The sequence below is a fragment of the Calonectris borealis genome, unplaced genomic scaffold (assembly GCF_964195595.1).
Source record: "Calonectris borealis unplaced genomic scaffold, bCalBor7.hap1.2 HAP1_SCAFFOLD_271, whole genome shotgun sequence".
Taxonomy (NCBI): Eukaryota; Metazoa; Chordata; class Aves; order Procellariiformes; family Procellariidae; genus Calonectris; species Calonectris borealis.
This window is the reverse complement of record NW_027441655.1, coordinates 2,699-21,171: the sequence shown is the minus strand read 5'-3', so window position 1 is coordinate 21,171 and position 18,473 is coordinate 2,699. Positions and strand designations below refer to the sequence as shown.

Genomic DNA, 18,473 nt, shown 5'->3' with positions numbered 1-18,473 from the left:
CTCACTCCAGTAGCTGCACTGGGACCCACACCAGTAGCTGGCACCACAAATCGGGGGTGCGTGGTGCCTACACACCCTGGCTGGCTGCAGTAGCTGGCACCCAGTCCACCCACACCAGCCCCCCAGTAGCTGGCACCCAGTCCACCCACACCAGCCCCCCAGTAGCTGGCACCCAGTCCACCCACACCAGCCCCCCAGTAGCTGGCACCCAGTCTACCCACACCAGCCCCCCAGTAGCTGGCACCCAGTCCACCCACAGCAGTCCCCCAGTAGCTGGCACCCAGTCCTCCCACACCAGCCCCCCAGTAGCTGGCACCCGGTCCTTTCAGTTCACATACACCCAGGAGAGAGAGCGAGACTACGCAGAGAGATCGTTAACAAAAGATTTAATAAGAAGATCCAGGAAGACAGGGCAGACATCAGCTGTGTCCTGCTGCCAATCACTTGTCTCTGGAGAGACTCTGGTGTCACCAGGTCAACCCTCATCTGAAAGTCCTTCAACAAGGTCAGAGGGGACGAATCCACAGTTGCGGGGTTTCTTCCTGCTCCCTGTGTACTTCTGCCTGAGCCCTCTGCCAACAGCCGCCTTCCCCTCTTTCCTCTGGAGCATTAACTTCGTCTCCTCATGTTCCTTCTCCAGCTGTTGACTTCTGCTGCCGTTTCTTTCACGGCTTTCAGTTCGCGCTCCGCCCTTTCCAGCTGGGTTTGAAGACAGACGCTCGTTTGGATGGCAGAATCTCACTCCTCTGCCACTCGTGCTAGTGAGTCTAGTGAGCTAGACGTCCCAAGCGGCAGCATCTCAGTAAAACCCCTCGAACCCCTCCTTCCCCACCCCCACCTTACCTCAGCAAAGAAAGCTGCAGCCGTCACCCGCAGCTTAACCGAGCAGGAATCCAGCCACGGCAAGAGGTTCTTCACCAGGCAGGGGGAGACGAGCCCAGCACGGAGCAGGACGCTGCGCAGGGGACACAAGTCAGGGACACACAGTTAGTTACCCAGGAAGGCCACAGGCCAGGTCTCCAAAATTCCCTTGCTCCGATGCAGACACTGTTCTTTAGCTCAGAACCGCTTCCCAGGCACGCTGGAAGGGTCCCAGCAGCCTTTTCCCTGGGCACAGCTCCACAGGAGGCAGCCAGATGCATCCCTGCGGCTCTTACCCGCTCAGCAGACACACCCCCTCAGGGTGAGCCAGGGGGTCTTCCAGGCGAGCCCACACCGCCCGATTCAAGAGCAGCTGCATCCATTTCTGCGCCACGCATTTCCCTAGCACCAACTCTATAGCTGAAAGGAAAATCCTGGCAGAAGAAACAGAACACAACATAAACAAACACAAACAGAACAAATCCAAGTAACAACACCACCACAAACCCAAAGAAATCTCAAATCGCAGCACCTTAGGGAAGACTTATCTTTAGCAGAGCTAAATACCCCTGAAATGATGCTTCACAGCCTTCAAGGCTGCAGATAGCAACACTGGCGTTTTCGTCATGCCCCAAACCCGCTGAAGCAGAAGAAAACCCACGCCCCTAGACTGACTCCATGCTAGATACTTACCAAGGCAACACCTAATACCTCTTCCCACCAGCACTTTGCGGAGAACGACACCGGTGCCCACGAGAGCCACTGCTCCCAGCGGGGGTCCACTGCGGGAGTGCAATGCTATTGTGCATGCAAGGGTATGCAGGAGGCAAGATGACAGCCGCCCGCAGTACGAGCTGCGTAAGACCTTCCCGCCCGGGAGCTGGAGTTTCTCCAGGAACGAACAGAAGTAAAACCAACCATGATGACCGGTTTCCGCATCTAGGAAGCAGGGCAGGTGAAGCACTCCCTCAGCCCCACAAAGCCACGTGCTTTGGCGAGGGGAAATGAAGCCAGCCCCTCCATCCGGCCCTTCGGCTCCTTACCTGCACGGCTTCTCCTCAAGCACCCAGCCCTCGAGGAACAGTTGTCTCCAGCTGCTCGTGGGGGACAGCAGCCTCTCCTCGCCCAGCGTTTCACTGGCCCACCTCAGGAGGCTGGGAAGGAGGTGGGGAAGCAGTTGCCTGAGCTCCTCCGTGCTCCCCAGGGAAAGCACCACCTCCGAGATGGCACGGGTGATCTGCAGAGAAACACGACCAAGAACCACCTGTTCAGGCAAGGCCTCTTCCCACCGCCTGGTTCCCCCACCTGCCTGGGGCGGGGGGTTACTCTCTGCAGTTGTCACTTCTGCGACAGCCTTGTGGCTCAGGAGCACAAAACCGTCCTGGCTCCCCACACTCCTTGAGGCCGGCCCAGCACAGCGCCCTGGGAGTCTCCACGAGCATCCGCAAAGGGCACCCGATTCCCTCGCGACAAAGCATGGGTTAGAAAGCAGATGAAAGCTGCAGAAACGTGTCTGCTGTTCCACGTACCGTCAGAGTCTCCAGAGCAGTCTGACGGTTGTGCTGCTCACAAGCGGAGGAGTCAGTTCCCCGGCGGTTGTTTCCTGCTCTGTTTAGTTTCTCCACTAAGCACCTCAGGACCTGAATCCCAAGGATGCTTCTCCCCAGGCTCCTCCACAGCTCCACCGTGTCACTGCAAGGGAACAGACGTTCACCCCCGAGCCCGTATCCCCGCAGCCCTGCACTGCCCTCAAACCTCCTCATCTGCAGCGGGGCTTACAACGCCCCACGCACAGCAGGGACACGAGCACGCAGTCTTGCAACGCTCAAGACTGTTCAGGCAGAAGAAAAAGACCTGCTTCTCAACTGGACCCCCCAGTACGAGCAAGCTGTGGGGTCTCTGTTCGACTGCGGTGGGGGCGTGGGCAGTGCACGTACCTGTCCATGAGCAGGCCTTTCTGGAGGAGACTGCTGATCACGGGCTCCCGGTGAAAGCGGGCAAGGAGAAACACCGCATGGAGCAGGAAGGGCCTGTGGGTGCTCTGCTGCATGTAGGCGCAAAGAGTGTTCAGGATTTTCGGCACCTGAATGGAAGAAGAGGAGAAAGAAGGGCTCGGTGCATCCTTTACCCCTCCTGCAGGTTCCACCCTGCCTGACCCTGGCTCACGGCTGGAGCCGAGTGTGCTCTTGGCAATTGTGTGCACGAACGCACGCACGCACACGCACGCACGCACACGCACGCGGAGCCTCAGTCCCTGCATGTGCCTGGCCCAGCCGTATGAGCAGCTGCGTGCCCTGTGTGCACACAGAAAACACGGACACCTTTCACACCCAGCACTTTCACACCCAGCTCTCCCCACGTGTCTGTAGCGATGCAGGAGCAAGACCAAACACGCTCTTCGAGACCCTGAAGATGCCTTGCAGGGCCTGTGCAAGGGCACGTGACTCCTTCCAGAGGAACCCACTTCTCCGGGGACACTTTTCCTTGCCTCTACCCTCCTTTCCCAAAGCGCCAACCCCTTTCTCACACAGAGGGCCTTCCCTCGAAGCTACAAGCTGTGGCCACGATAAGGACAAGGAGGCAGCCAGGTCCCTCGGCCCGTGGGAGATCCCAGCTTCTCCCATGGCTGCCTACCTCTGGCCCCTGGTGCAGCCACAACCTGCTCTGCGCCTGGGGAAGCAGCAAGGGGTGACCCCGCAGCCCACGGATGCGGCGCTCCCGCGGCCCGGAGCGGCCGTGGGCTCTGCAGGGACAGCACAGGGACGCCCTGCCCTGGCCCTAACAGCAGCAGCCTAACAGCTGGGCGAGCTTTAGCTCAGCCGGGTGCGATCCTGTGGGCTGCCACCCGTGGTTGCCATCACTGTGACCGACCTCTGCCAGCGGCGGACAGCCACGGGGTTGGTCTGGGCCGAGCGAGCTGCTGGTGGCCCTAGAGCCCAAGTGGAGCGCAGCAGAGCGCGAGCGGAGGAGAAGAGGAGCCTTGAAAGGGCAGGCAGAGCATGAGGCCAGAGGCTCCCAGGCTACAAACGGGCAGCAACTGGTGGCTAAAGGAAGGGCACCTCGCAGGCTGGGTAACACCACAGTCGGGGAAAGCAAGGAGAGCAATGAACAAGTATCCAACCTGTGGAAAACCTCGCGTGCCCAGCAAATCTCAGAGTAGAGGGAATTGGGGACCAGTGAAGAAAGAGCAGGGCGAAGCGGGTCCCAGGGCAGGGAGGACTGACAGTGACCCACGGAGGAAGGGGAGGAACGGCAAGGTTGGCACCTCATTCATGGGAAGGACCTGGACCAATGTGAGACTTTGGACAAGAAGTGCCCATATCCTTGTCACCAGCTGGAGCAGAAGCCAGCAGCAGGTGCTAACGCATGACTCAGACCATCAGTAGCCCCTCGGCTCGGCACACAGGCTGAGCATTTCTTGAGCCCATGCCAACTGCACAGGGTGTAGTGCAACAGCCAACAGGAGAAAAGGCAAAGTCAAATGGAAAAAAAGGTCTCCTTTACCTCCTGGAGTATTTCCTTTCTGCATTCCACCAGGAAGACGAACACCCACTTCCACACTGCTCTTGCACGACTGGGTGTGACACGCAGCAAGCTGTCCAGGACGGCAGTCAGAAAGTCCGTAGCCTGTGCTGGAGGGATGCATTTGCAAACAGCCTGGAGAGAAGTCAGGAACAGGAGAGACCGCGTCACAGCTCTGCTCCAGCAATTCAGAAAGGAAAGGAAACTTGACGGGACTGTTAGTTTGGCAGTCAGGGAGGGGGCAATCACTTCTCCCTCCTGCTGTGCATGCAGTGGTGTTTACATCTGATGCAGCTAAGCGATTTGGAAGTGCCTCCCCCATGCTGTTTGCTCACCTACCAAATCTGTATTCTGACAAGAGCACTCACGCACACACACGCGCACAAACGCACACACCATGGTATCTGCTCCAGCGTGCCTAAACGACAGCCTTGTCTCAAAGCCTCCTGCTACTTGCTAACAACAGCCGTCCTGGACAGCTTGCGTTGGAGACAGCGAGAGACTGGAGGGGAGCAGGGAGGCGTGCAGGAGCCCCGGAGCTGGGCCCCACCCTGCTGTTTTGGGGCCAGTTACCTTTCCTATTTTGGTACAGGTCTCCATCTGAGTCTTCGTGCCTGGGTTGTTCAGCTCCTCACAAAGGCACCTGCTCTCATCTGCCTTCACGGTCTTGTCTGGAACAAACACCAGGAGAAAAGAGGAGTCACGTCTACAGAAACCCAACCTCTGGCCCCAGATACCAGTAAAGGAGAACCCAAGTGGTGGCAGTGAAGGCCACAGGGAAAGCCAGGGCCCTCCGGAGCTCGGTGCAGCAGGACTTCCTGAGCCCGATAAATGGCTGACAAATGACGGGCTGGAAAGAGCCCTCTTCCTTCCTGAACCGTTTGCTGGGGCTTCAGGGTTTCAGCAGCCTCTGCTCCCAGCAGCTGCGTCCGCTATTCCCGCACAGGCCACCCTCATCTCTGGGAGGCAGGAAGCCTCCCCGTGACTTCCTCAGCACAGGCAGACCCTGCTGCCTGAAGAGGAAAGGGTTTGAACACAACCCTTTGCAGCACGCTCCGGGCCTGCAGCTCAGATCTCTCCTCCCTGCCCAGTTTGCTCTGGGCAGCGGATTGGTTTCCTCTCTTGTGCTCGGCAGGAGATGTCTTCCCTGGCAGGGATGAGTTTGGAGACTGCCTGGGTAGCTGCCCCTCTCTCCAGGCTCAAGGCAGGGAGCGAGGGGAAGGCACCCTCCGAAATGTCAGGGACCTCATCCAAGCGAGTTCTCTGACCACCCTCTATCTCTCTAACGTGGAGGGGGACAGACGTGGAGTGGAACAGCCCCCAGCATTGGTGACAACGCGCTGCTCTCAGACAGCAGTGGGGGATGGCCCTGACCACTCAGCCTCACACATGCCCCAGGGAGGTGGGACTCAGCGACCCTCTCCCAGGGATCCTTCCTGAGATGGCCAGGGAGGCAGAGGGTTAACAGGGTGGGGGCACAAAACCAGCCGAGCACGTTGCCTCCCCCCTCCCTCCCGGGGACCTGGGACCCCGCTGGCGCCAGGCCAGGAAGGGAAGGAGGATCAGGCTGAGCAAGGCTGGGAAGCGCCCGCGCTCCTCACCTTGCATTTGGAGAAGGTAGTCGAGGCAGACCCATGCCTCCTGGCGGTCGCTGCTCAGAGTCCCCAGCAGTCCCACCAGGCAGCCAAACTGCTTGCAAGGACGTCCTCTCTGCAGGGGAGAGCAGCAGGAAAAGGGTCGCAGGCAGCCACAGCACCCGCTCGCCTCTACTGCCCATCCTGCTCCCTGAGCAGCGACCAGGCAGAGGGGCAGGCAGAAGGGCTGCCCCATAATCCCAGGAGCCCCAAAACCCAGCACCCAGTTGGGCAGGGCTCCCTTCCGGGGCCATGAATGGTGGGAAGGGGGCACCAGGGCATGCGGCGGGTCCCTACTCACCATGAGCTCAGATCGCTCTTTGCAAGCTCCCAGCACATGGGCGCAAACCCGCAGGGCTCTCTCCTGCTTCCATTCTTCGGCTGAGGTGAGCCAGCCCTTCAGGACCTGAGGCAGGGTGCATCTCTCTCGCAACAGGTATCTTTCTCTCCCCGAGATCCCTCTCCCTCTCCCTCCTTCTCTGGCCCCTCCCGGCACGGCCCCCGGCCCTACCGAGCACTGGCCCTGCTGCCTCCGCCGCCTCACTCTCTCCAACCGCCTCTGCCCTGAGCCAGGTGTTGCTTCCCTGCCGGCGTCTCCCCACTCCAGCCTTCCCCCAGGCTGCTCTCGCCCAGCTCGGGGCTGGCTCCTGGCTTTCCCTCCGGCAGGGCCCACTTCTCTGCCTGTCCTGAGGCTGCAGTGGCTGGGTGCTCCTGTTCCCCAGCTCAGCCCCTGGCCCCAGCCAGAAGCACAGACTCGGAGCGAGCAGCCAAAGCCCCACTTTCCCACAGGAAAGGTATCCACCTGCTATTCACCCGCTAAGGCCTCGATTCTCTGCCCCCGCCACACTTTCCCTGTTGCCCCATGCCTACTCACATGGACCATGTCGTCAAAGCAGGCAGAGGTCTTCTCTGCCTCCAGAAGCGTTGCTATCAGACGGCCCAGGTCTTCCATGCCTCTCCTGTGCAGAAGCTGAAAGCAGGAAAGGAGAGATGCGGTTCTGCATCATGGGGGCTGCCAGGGTGCACGAGGTGGGATCCTGACCCAGAGGCGGGCAGGCACTGCCGGTGGGTACCTGCATGTTCACAGTTGCCCTCACTGTCTTCCTTCCCTTGTCCATCCGCTCCTTGGACGGATAGGACAAGACACTCTGGCAGCACACCGCCAGCAGGTTGCGATGTTCCTCCCTGCTCAGAGGTGGCCTCAGCTTGCTGGCCAGAGGACAAAGAAGAGAAAACAGAAAGGGCATTTACTAGCCCTCTCCAGAGTGGCTCAAACCACAGCTGGGTTCCTCCTAATCGAGGGCCCCAAATGCAACACCCCCAGCCCATGCCAGTGAGCACTGCCTTCAGCTCCAGCAATTCCTGCCTCCTCCCAGGCAGCGGCAACCCCCCACCCCCAGGTTAAGGAACCCCTGGGGCTCCCTTCCCTTTGGGAGACACCCGAAATGGGGAACACCCTCCCACTCCACAGCCCCAGCAGCTCCCGGCCCCGTGCTCGAGGCCACTGGGGCTGCCCCAACCAGCTGGGATGGGGCACACCGGGAGTCCCCAGCGCCCGGGGAACAGACCTCACCTCAACTCCTCCAGGACCTGAAACACTCCGTACACCACGGAGTCCCAGGGCTCCCCCTTTATCCAGTCCTGCAAGTCCCAGAGAGACAAGCGCAGAGTTGGCAGAGGGCAGGGACACGGGACAGGCCTCCCACCTCCCCCGGGGACAGGCTCTGCTGCCAGGCCTGGGCAGACACTGCCCTGTCACCCCCACAGATCCCCAAAGGCACCGCAGGGTTCCTCACCCTGCTCCCCAGCCACAGCCACCCAGCACCAGCACCCGTGGGCCCCACCCACGCGGGGGACAGCTCCAGGAGCTCGCATGAAGCTGCGAGACCGTCGTGCCTCTGGGGAAACCCGTCTGATGGCGCAGCCCAAAACTCCCCTGTGCAACTGCCCCGGCTACGGGCACTCACCAGCAGGGTCCACGTCGCCTCCTGCTTTAACGACAGCTCAAAGCTGCCGCAGTCGCCCACAGCCTGGATGGCACAGCTGACCTCGGTGATGCTCTGCACCAGGGCGAGCTTGAGCTGCAAGTTCTGAGGCCAGAGAGAGCAAAGCACCCCGTGAACTCTTTGGAGGGCTGAGAGGTGGAAGAGGAGCATGGGCAGGGGGAACCCATGGGCGGTTGGGTCTGGACATTGAGGACAACCCCTCCTTGGGGATCTTTAGAAAGAGACCGTCCATCTCGGGACACCCCAGCCCTGAGAGGCTGGAGCTGGGGCACCCAGGCATCCCTGCCCTGTGCGCCCCGTGCTCTTACCCTCTCTTGGGTTCTGAAGAGCTGCAGGATGTTGCCCACGATTTCTTTGTCCACGCGGGTGAGCAGCTGCTCCTTGGGGGCACGCAGCGCAATGCCGCTGTAGGTGCGCATGAGAGCAGCGCAAACAGCCTGGGCTCTCTCCATCTTCCGCCGCCGCTGTACCTGTGTCGACAGAGATGCCCCGAGACGTCAGCCCCAGGGCTCCTGCGGGCTCCTGTGGCAGGCCCTGCCCCCACCCTCACCAGCTCCTTGTTTCCCTGGGCACCTTCCAGCAGCTCCCCAAGCCGCTCCTCGAGCTGCGAGCTCCGGGGACGGGAGCTGTTTCCATCCCGCAGCTTGGGTTCTCACGTGGGGATGGGGAGGAGGTGCAGCCAGCATCGCACACGCTGCTGGCGGTTTTACCACTGATTTGAGAGGTCGGGGAGCTGTCTGGAACCTTTCTGTGGAAAGGTATCTGACATAGCCTGCCATGGTGCTGCTCAAAGTCGCGCAGCCTGCGCGGGTCAGCGGTGCAGAGGAGCCCAGCCTGCTCACCTCCCCAGGCCAGGCTGCACCGCTCTCTCTGCAGGGCCCGGCCCTGCCCAGAAAGGCTTCCCCACAGCCCCCGGGGGGGAGCAGAGCCAGCGAGACCTCACCAGGCTCCTGCTCCCGGCCCCCAGCTTTCAGGAAGGGGCAGAGTGTTGCACCGTGCCCACCCCACCTTGTCGCCAGCTCCTGCTGAAGTTAAGTCAGGAGCAACGTGGCTGCAAGCAAGCAACCGCTGCAGCTGCCCCGGCTGGGTGGCTCTCATCCACAAGGTGTCAAACCCTGTCCTTTCCAAAGACACCTCAGGGGCCCCAGTGCCAGGATGTCCCCTCTGACACACAGGCTTCACGTAACTCTTACAAGAGGGTTAATCTAAAGACGGCTGCCACGGTTTGGCTGCCGCAGGTGTAGCAGTGGAAATAAGGCCAAAAAAGGAAAGCCAGACAGCAAAACCCTGGATCCTTTACCTTCCGGCCCGTGGAAGTCTGACGGAACCAGGCTCTGGTGAAAGCGTCAGAGAACATAGTCGCCGCGTCCAAGACCAGGTGGAAGTGGTTCTCGGCAGCGTGGGACACAACAGAAATCATCCCCTGCAACCACAGAGAAACGGGGAGTCAGCTCCAGCCCAGGCACTCAGACGTGGCCAGCAACAACAGCCAGGCAGGACGTTGCAGCAAGGGGGAAACGGCAGCAAGGGGGAAATCAAGGAAGTCTGGAGCAGGGCCAGCAGCCCTCCCTCTCCCCAGGAACAGCAGGGGATGCCCAGGACGTGAGCGTCACTTCACCTGGGCCTCAGACAGCTCCACAGGGTTGGTCTCCTGGAGGAACCTCAGCACCTGCCCTTGGACGTGCCTGAGGTCCCGACAAGCTGCCAGCACCGTCCCAAGAGCCTTGTACAGGAAAAGCTGAAAGAGAAGAGGCCGAGCCCGAGATGCGGTCACAGCCCGACCTGTCAGGAGAGGGCTGGCCCCAGGCGGACCCGACTGCCCCTGGGAGCGGGCAAGGCCGGCCGTGGTGCCAGGCTGTAGCCAGTCGCTGGGGCAACCCCAAGCGAAGCTCCTTTTGGGGGAGCCTGAGGGAAGGGGAAGCAATGAAAACCGCCTGCGTGGGCAGAGCACCGGCGCCGGTCCCAGCCCCAGCGCAGGGCAGGAGACACACCTTCTCCCAGGAGCCGGGGGCAGAGCTGCCCAGCTGCTGGCTCAGCTCCCGGCTCAGGCCCACGGTCCAGGCCTTGTCCTCAATGGGCTCCAGCGACGCTCGCAGGAACTGGGGTGAACAGGAGAGGAAGCGAGTGTTGCCCTGCCCTTGGCCAGGCCCCTTTCCAGGAGCTGCTGGGAACGGCGGTCTCTTCCCCCGCCCCACCCAACCCTCTTTCACCAGCCTCCCTCTTCTCCTAACACCTCCGGCGAGACCCCCCGGCACGGCGGACGTAGAGGAGGCAGCAGCGCTAAGGTGCGTGCCACAGCATTAGCCATCAGCCGTGCAGACAGCAGCTCCTCTGAGCGGGCAGGCACCTACTCCGGGGGGATGTACGGGGTGCTCAGGAGGTGCCCCCACCTCCTGGTGCCTGCACAGGCAGCCCCGAGCTTCCTCCCACAACTTTGTCTGCTCCCTCTTCTCCCCCTTTATTTGTGAACCCCCCCGCAAGGATGCTGTACCTTAAGCACGCGGTGCTCCCACTCTGCAGAGTCCAGGGAGCTCTCGGTTCTTCCTAGAAAGCAAGAGGAAGCAAAAGCTCTCGCTGCTGTTTAACCTCACACCAAAGAAGAGCCCAGTGGTCTCCTCTGCAGTCAGACCTCCCAAAAGTCCCAGGCCATCAGCCTAGAAAAGGCCTACAAGCACCCACGCCAAAGCCCTCGCGAGGCCAAAGACACGGGAGGGATCCCAGGGGCATTTCTCAGAGCCACTGATTCAAGCTGGGGAAGGACGCACTGACCGCAGCTGATCCCCACCGCTTGACTGCAGCTCCCAGCACAACTCTGACCACTGAGTCACAGCACGCACCAGCAACACACATTTTCTCCTTAATGACCCACCGCATTCTGCCCGTTTGCAGCCCTTCCCCCTGGCTATTGCCAAGGACGGCTGCTGCAAACCTGGCCTGGCCTGGGGACTTGGTCCTCCAAAGCCAGGGGCTGCACCCGCTCCAGGAGCACCAGTCCTGTCCCTCCCCCAAACACCGTCCGGGCAGGACATGGGGGTGCCACCAAGGCCTGCCATCCAAGGGGACATCAACGGCCCCGTCCATCCCCTGGGCCGAATTGATGCCAGGGGACGGCTGCCCCAGCCTCAGTGCTGGCTCCCTGGAAGGGGAAAGGCAGCAGAGCAAGTGCTGGGCAACTGGGGACAATTCTTCCTCTCTCACGCTGGGAAGCTGCATTTTCCTGCCCCCCCTCCCTCCCCGCCAGCCCCTCCCTCCCCACTTGCTCTTTACCTTCCAGGTACTGCAGCACGAGGGGGATCTCGGTCGCCCACGCCGCCCCCAAGGCTCTGTGGATCCTGCCATGGAGCGCCTGCAGCAGCTGCAAGGCAGCGGCTGCGCGTTCGCTGCTCGCGTTAGGAGCCGCCGCCACCACCTAGGCAAGGGCAGGAGAGAAGGGTCGCTCCTGCTGCCAGAGCCACAGCTTCTCCCGGGAGGGACAGAGGGAGGGAGGGAGCTCGGTGCCACTCGGCCAGCAGCAGGCAGCCGATGGCTTCACCCGGGGAGCTGCCAGCCCCGAGAAAGGAGTGGGATCCCCGATAGGCTCGGGCAGGCTCGGGCATGCCGCCTCCTCCTCAGGGGCTCCCGGCGCTGGCCTCAGCAGCATCTCTGCCCTGGGCTCTCCCACCACCCCTGGCCAGAAAAGCCCTTTCCCCAGGGCCCCACTACTCACCAGCAGTCGAACAAACAGGACCTGGGGCGCCGGCAGCTGGGCTGCGGGGAGGAAGGAAGGCTGGGTGAGCCAACGAGCCCCCGCCATGCCCTGCCCTTTGCACCTCCGATGCCCCGCACAAGGCTGAGGGCTGAGGGCAGCTGTGCTGCCACAGCGCTGGCCCGGTGGGGCTCCCCAGGGCTGCCCAGCATGAGATGAAGGCAGCTCCAGCATGGCCAGGAATGAGCCCTGGCTCACCAGGAGAGTGCTGCGAGCAGGAGAGCTGTGCCCCTGCACCGGGCAAGGGGCAATGCAGGGCAGAGCCTCCCATATCCAGCAGCAGAGCCTGACTCTGCCCTTTGGTTTTCCTTTTGGCTCCTGCTCAGGTCTGGTGGGGCGCAGGGAGACATGGACTGGCCCGACGCCCGGCCAAACCCAGCAGCACTCACTGGGGCTCCTACCTCGCTCCTGGGAGTCCATGGCATCCGGCTCCTCCTCTTCTTCCTTGCACCCTGCTCTCTCCCGTCTCTCAACTAGGGCTCGGAGGCAGCGGGAGAGCGGGATCAGCATGCCACTGTACTGGGCTGGCACCACATACTGCAGCAGCCTCGGCCACAGGAGCTGCAGAGAAGAACCGGGCAATTCGCCACATTGGCATTTCCACTCAGCTCAAAGACAAAAAGCATGGTCTGCGTTTCCCTGAGCCTCGGGTGCTTCAGCACACGTAATGGAGAGGTTCAGGGCATGGGGGAGCATGAGGAAAAATGTCCTGAAGGCAAGAAGTAGCCACAGTAGCAGGGCAGAGGGCAACTCACTTTGGTCATCCCTCTCAGAGAGACATCCAGCGAGCCCAGGATGTCCATGCACAGGGCTCGAAGAGCTCCATCCTCCTGCGTTTCCCAGGCAAAAAGGCCTCCTGCCACCTGTAAGACAGAGTTGGCAAAACCCCCGTTACTCTCAGCTCCTGACCGACGAGGCTCAGGCACGACTCACCAGTGCTCCTGTGCCAGCCTCCCGGCAGCACTGACCTCCTGAAGGAGGACAAGGACAGTCGGACCCAGCTTGAGGACCAGGTCCCGGACCCTGGGAAGGACTGGGAAGCCTGGGAGCAGAGAGCGCCGCTGCCTGTCTGCACAGTACCCCAGGGCCCAAATGCTGCTGTCATGACACCAAAGCAGAGGTGAGGAACTTGCCCTTCAGCAGGGCTGTGCGCGGTGCCAAGGAACCCACAAGGAAGAGCCATTTGGAGGCCGCTCCAATGGCAGTGCCAGCGCTGATGGCCCTGCAGCGTGGAGCTCTCCATGGCCAAGGACACCTGCAGGAGCTCTCAGCACAGTCCAGGCACTGGTCAAAGCCCTGGGTGTCCTGCTCTGCCCTTACCAGTCTGCCCGAGGTCCGGCTGAACTCGATGAAGATGTGCCCCACCACATCCCATGCCCAGCAGCTCTGGGAGCCGGAGCTGAGCAGCTCCCTGATGAACTCCAGAACCGCCCTCCGCACCTGCCAGGGGAGAGTGCGGTTACGTTCCTCCTGTTCAAGGCCCAAAGGGAAGCTGCCTTTGCTTGGGGGCAGCCTTTGTGGCTCGTGGAGAGATGACAAGGGCACCGCAAAAGCTTTTGCTCCCGGCGTCAGGGCTGGGCTTTAGCACCAGGCTGGACAGGCACTTGCCCCACAGAGCACAGCGACCTCCCTGCTCCACTCTGCCAGCTCTCCCCGGGGAGGAGCCATCACCCACTGCCTGGGCAACGCGCCGGCGCTTCCCCAGGCACCCCAGCTCTGCCCCAGGGGAAAGGGTTTCTCTGCCTCTCCTGGCAGCACTGTCCCTTCCCAAACCAGCTCACCTGGGCACTCGGGTGGTTGCACACCGACTGCACGGCCTCCACCACCTGGGGCAGCTTCTCTCTCGTCTCAGGTGCTGGAAGAGATATGGAGAGGTGTGCGTTGAGGCAAAGCCCTGATGGCAGAAGGGATCCCTTGAAGCTTCCAAGTTTTTCGCACACCAACGGGACAGAAAAGTGGGGCCTGACTCTGACTTCACAGGAGGCAGTGGCGTAGCCACAGAGGCGCAGCTATTTTACAGGGACTGAAAGCCATGGTAATGTGGTAACACAGAGGATGACACAAACAGCATGGGTACAAGCAGCTCCTGTGCAAACCAGCCCACCCGCCCGCCCACCAGCCTGTCTGTGTTACTGAGCTTGGATCATCGTCCCTGGGGTGCCGCCATTTCTAACTGCCGGGGGAGAGCTCAATCCCTGTTGTGGGGTGTCAGCTCAGCTGGGGGACCTGCTCTTTGCAGCTCCTTTTGGGTGCAGGTGCACCACTTTCAGCCCGTTCCTGCTCTCAGCCCAGCAGCCCCAACCCCTGCCTCGTGTCCCTGGTCCGGGCACTGACCGTCAGAGTGGGCCAGCGCTCCCAGCAGGCCCAGGGCTGCCACGCGACCGGCCTCGCTCCCACTGCTCAGCTGGGAGCGCAGAAACACGACCGTCTCCGCGGGGCACATTCGTGCTGTGGGGAAGAAATCGCATTCTGCGTTAGCAGGCAGCTGCTCCTGACCACCAAGGACAGGGAGAGAGCTGCCACGGCACGGCGGGGCATCGCCCAGTCTCCTCTCCTTACCCTGCAGCACGATGCAGCGGGACAGCACTGCCCTATGGGCCGGGCCAGGCTCCTTGGTCGCATCGGAGAGCTGTGGGAACAAGGTGCGTTTTAGAGAAAGCTACATCAGCGTTGAGAGGGACTGAAAAGAAACGGTGCTCTCTGCTCCCCTCTCCCTGAGCTCTCTGGGCACGGGACCCACAGCCAAAACCCAGCCCACCCAACGATGGCCCTGGGCACACACAGAGGTTTGCAGCAGCCCAGGCTGCCCAGGAGCTGAGGCTGACAGTGTCAAAAGGCTGCCCTTAGGGTGCCAGCACGCCAGAGTCCTCCTGCGACTTGGCCGAGAGGGAAATTGCTGTGGGAACAGGGCTGCCCCTCGGGCCCGTTCCAAACAGCCCGGATCAGGCTTCCTGCAGCCTTAAGGTGGCACCTGGATCACAAATCCTGGTGTGCTCCTGGCCTGCAGGAAGGTCCCGGTGGAGGGACGCCCTGCCCTGCCCTGCCCTGCCCTGCCAGCTGGCAGGTCTTTCCCCTCCATGGCAATTAGGCTGGCAGCAGGGCGCAGGCTCCCCTTACCTGGCGATGCACAGCGGTGCTGATGGCAAGAGCCGTGCCCTGTGGGATTGGGGTCTGAACTCCCTCCAGCACGTCCAAGACATAACTTAGGCTCTACAAGAGAACGGGGGAGGAAGAAGAGGCTAAAGGCACCTAAAGGCACTTGGGAAAGGAAAATCCAGCACATCTGGGATAAGGGGAGTCCCTAACACCAGCTCCCAGGGAAAACCCTAAACCCTCCTGCATGGGACTCCTGGATTGCCCTCCCCTCAGAGCAACATCAGGAGGGTCTCCTTCCTCTGAACAGAGCCCGCGGTTGACAACTCAGTTTCCCGGCACTTCCCACTCATCAGACCTCGCCCCTCATGGACGGGGCTGGACACGGCCCTGGGCATTAGGGCAAAGCTCTTCCCGCACACAGAGCCCCAGGGAGGTGGCAATGCCTGCCTTCCTGAGAAGATGAGCCCCAGGGACTCTTGCCTCCTTCCTGCCCCGCCCCGCGTTTCTCTTTTCTTGCCCAAAGAGCCCGGGAAGCTTCAGGCCTCCTCTGCTCTCCCTGTTCTCCTCTAAGGGCTTCCCAGCTCCTCCTGGCACCCCACAGCTCCCCAGCTCCCCCTGGCACTCGCACAGACCCACCCCAGCAGCCATGCCAGGCCCTGCGCCTTGGTGACCTCACCTTGGTGACCCGGGAGGTGTCTCGGATCTCCTGATATTGGTGCAGGAGCCAGAAGACCTGCTCCCAGGCATGCTCTCGGTGCTGCTCCTCATGCAGAAGGACCTCCATCATGGCAGCCACTGCCCCGAGGACAGCCTGCTTGTCCTGAAGAGGGAAGGGAGAGGCGCTGCTTGGAGGGCCGAAGGTCTGCCTAGCGCTCAGCACCCCCTGGACACCAGTCTGCCCTTCCCGCTGGGAGGGGTTTCCCTCTCCCTTCTGCCCTGCAGGAGAAGGGCTCACTCCAGAGGAGAGAGAGCATTTCCCCAAGCTGGTACCCCAGCCCTCCCTGCAGAAAGGCCCCAGGACTCGGCTGTTTCCTGTCACGGAGACCCCTCCCCTCACCCCTCTGCTCGCACCCCACTGGGCACAGACGGAGATCTCTGCTGCAGCCCCAGGTGTGGAAAGCAGCACTTCTCACCTCTTCCTCCTTGCAGTCCAGCCAATTTGCCACCGCATAGCAGAAGACCGGGTAAATGGCTTCACAGATCTGTGCTACCCCCTTGCGAGGGAAGGGGCATTGCTCCTGGTTGCCAAAGTAGGTATTGACTCCTTTGGACCATTGCTCCAGAACTGCACCAGGAGAAAGGAAAAGGCAGCATGTGAGAGTCTGCAGCAGGGACGCCCTGCCCAAGCCCGCTTTGAGGACAGTCCCCGGCTTGGCAGGGCTCAGCCCAGGACCAGATCTGGATCTGAGGGCAATGTGTGCTCTTGAGGCGTCTGGATTCAAACACCTCGCTGTTTCTCTCCTCCTCCCCATCACACCTTCTCCTCCTCAATGGCCTGTTCCCCTCCAGCATTTCTCACTGCAGCCCCTCCCCTCCCCACCCCTTCCCTTCCCACACACACGCCCTTTCAGAGCAGGCATTTCAAGCCCAGAGGAAAGCAGGGGAACAGAAGCCGTGGGAAGGGACCCGGGAATTCCTCGCCGCGCGGAAACCTCCCGGGCTTCCCCCTCTCTTCTACACACTCACAGCAGTTTGGGATCATCGAGGCCTGACCTCACTGCGGGCTGACACCCACCACGTTCCCTCTGAGGTCACATGGAGGCATCGACGGCCCCCACAGCCCCGGTCCCTGGGACCCCGGCCAAGGAGCCGACACTCACCGCTGCAGACGGCGCGCAGGATCCGGCCACTCCCCACCCGGCTCAGCACGGCGCGCAGGGCGAGCAGCGTCATTCCCACAAAGGGGATGCACCGCAGAGCTGCAGAGCAGGCAGGGACAGAGGGACCGAGAGGGTCAGTGAGAGACGTGGGAGACTGGGGTCCGTCCCTGGCAGGGCTGGGGCTGCTGGGCCATGCACGACATGCCAGAGGGCGTGGGGAGGGCTGCCCTCCCCAAGGGGGACACAGGAAGCCCTCTGGAGAAATGGGGAGGACAGTGGGGGGCAGAGACCCCACGGCTTTGTCTCCAACGGGTTCCCACCCTTCAGAAACTGGGATCGGGCTGGTAAGGCAGAGCTGCCAGCCGGCCCTGGCACGGAGCAAGGAGGCACAGCAACTCCATAGCCCCCCCGTTCAACACAGAGCACTTAGGGAGGGGGAGCATCCCCTCTCCCCATTAGCACAGACCCCTACCCAAACCAGTACCGTACCGTAGCTGCGGGCCATTTTGCCCACGGTGAGGAGCACAATCTCATCAGGGACCTTCCCCATGGCCTTCAGGTGGCTCTGGAGCTCGGACATGACGAAGTGGAAGTGGGAGCGGGCCAGTGCCACCAGGACGTCGCTAGCGGCCGTCTTCACATCACCTGTCACACCCTGCAAAAGCGTCACAGGTTAAACACTCCCAAGAAAAACGGCTGAGGCACTCGGACAGGCTGAATGACCCCGTCTCCTCTGCGAGACCCCTCGGGACAGTTGTGCTCGGGGCCGGGCAGCTGCCGCCTCTTGTACCCTGGGGTAGGCGAGCAGCTCCCCAGCGAGACGAGGGAGGCTTTTCCCCGGCACAACCCTGTGCTGCTGGTCCCTCTCCATGGAGATGCCAGGAACAAACTGTCGCAGACTCGACACCCCCCTGGGACCTCTCCGTGGGGCTGGTGGGTTCCCATGGCTCCTCCTCAAGGCAGGAGAAATAACCTTGAGCTTGAACCCAGCTCTCGCTCAGTTAGAAACAGCCCTGAGTCCGCTTCTCGGCAGAGCTCTCTGCGTCCCCTCTCCCAATTCCCTGTAATGACGAGTCCCCAGAGCCTCTCCCTTAGGACCTCCGCTGGGTCTGAATAACCGAGGAACATCTCTGCGCCACTCTCTATTTCCCCAAAAACCAGGGCCGGAGGCAGGCTGCTTTGGTGGCCTTGAAAGAGAACAAGCTCACCTGGGCTGCTCGCATGTCCCTGGACGCCTCCGCTATCAGGCGGTTCACGACACCGCTCGTCAAGCAGCCGTCGTCTCCCTGCAAGACGCTCTCCAGCTCCCGGTATGTCTCCACTCGGTCGCCCTGGGGACAGACCACGAAGGGGAGTGATGGGACTTGCTCTGCCCTCATTCCCAGGGAGCCACGAGAGAGACCTGCTGCCCCCCAAATCATCTGTGTGACACGGGCACGAGGTACGAGCTGCAGGCATCGGTCAGGACAGCCACGGGGAACAGCAAGATCTTCCGCGGCGCCTCTGACATCAGCAGAGAGCCAGACAGGGAGATCGACTCCGCCAGGGTAAAAGGCCGTGCGGGAGCCTCGGAAGTCACTCCCGAGGACGGGAGACGGCGGAGGTCAGGGGGAAAGTGCCAGGCGAGGAAGGGTGTGACTGTTCACTCAACTCCTGCCTAGATTTTGGCTAACCCAGCTCATGCGAAGGCCTGATGTGTGCTGGGAGCAGTGCCATTAGGTCAAAGCAAGAGCCCCACGTAGGCAGGGCAGGTGGCCAGAAAGAGCTGCAGGGCCATGATGCAGCCATT

At 61.7% G+C, this 18,473-nt stretch overlaps 2 protein-coding genes across 2 annotated transcripts; both read right to left on the bottom strand.

Annotated features, from left to right (window-relative positions):
• Window positions 1-371: 371 nt before the first annotated feature.
• LOC142077481 (maestro heat-like repeat-containing protein family member 2B) lies at window positions 372-2,916 on the bottom strand. Its single transcript, XM_075139447.1, has 6 exons — window positions 2,799-2,916; window positions 2,391-2,553; window positions 1,905-2,098; window positions 1,158-1,295; window positions 844-955; window positions 372-699 (listed from the first exon to the last, which is right to left on the bottom strand). The coding sequence occupies exons 1-6, from the start codon at window positions 2,909-2,911 to the stop codon at window positions 610-612; spliced, it is 810 nt and encodes a 269-aa protein (XP_074995548.1). The 5' UTR covers window positions 2,912-2,916; the 3' UTR covers window positions 372-609.
• A 5,320-nt stretch (window positions 2,917-8,236) lies between these two features.
• LOC142077482 (maestro heat-like repeat-containing protein family member 2B) lies at window positions 8,237-18,063 on the bottom strand. Its single transcript, XM_075139448.1, has 20 exons — window positions 17,893-18,063; window positions 17,174-17,339; window positions 16,685-16,783; window positions 15,998-16,149; window positions 15,541-15,684; window positions 14,886-14,978; window positions 14,328-14,397; window positions 14,103-14,216; window positions 13,550-13,623; window positions 13,089-13,208; window positions 12,524-12,631; window positions 12,170-12,329; window positions 11,730-11,770; window positions 11,291-11,432; window positions 10,515-10,567; window positions 10,015-10,122; window positions 9,642-9,761; window positions 9,324-9,446; window positions 8,332-8,493; window positions 8,237-8,272 (listed from the first exon to the last, which is right to left on the bottom strand). Exons 1-20 carry the CDS (start codon window positions 18,061-18,063, stop codon window positions 8,237-8,239), a joined length of 2,256 nt encoding a protein of 751 aa, XP_074995549.1.
• Window positions 18,064-18,473: the final 410 nt, after the last annotated feature.

What these genes read in the sequence shown, in the direction of transcription:
- LOC142077481 (XM_075139447.1), bottom strand. Translation starts at nt 2,911, where the DNA reads ATGCAGCAGAGCACCCACAGGCCCTTCCTGCTCCATGCGGTGTTTCTC. An exon ending in CTGCTCTGGAGACTCTGACG is followed by an intron (nt 2,099 to 2,390) that starts GTACGTGGAACA and finishes GTTTCTCTGCAG; the next exon opens with ATCACCCGTGCCATCTCGGA. An exon ending in CTTGAGGAGAAGCCGTGCAG is followed by an intron (nt 1,296 to 1,904) that starts GTAAGGAGCCGA and finishes TTCTTCTGCCAG; the next exon opens with GATTTTCCTTTCAGCTATAG.
- LOC142077482 (XM_075139448.1), bottom strand. Translation starts at nt 18,063, where the DNA reads ATGAGGGCAGAGCAAGTCCCATCACTCCCCTTCGTGGTCTGTCCCCAG. An exon ending in CCTGCGCGCCGTCTGCAGCG is followed by an intron (nt 16,150 to 16,684) that starts GTGAGTGTCGGC and finishes CTCCTGGTGCAG; the next exon opens with TTCTGGAGCAATGGTCCAAA. An exon ending in CCGCTGCATCGTGCTGCAGG is followed by an intron (nt 14,217 to 14,327) that starts GTAAGGAGAGGA and finishes TCTTCCCCACAG; the next exon opens with CACGAATGTGCCCCGCGGAG.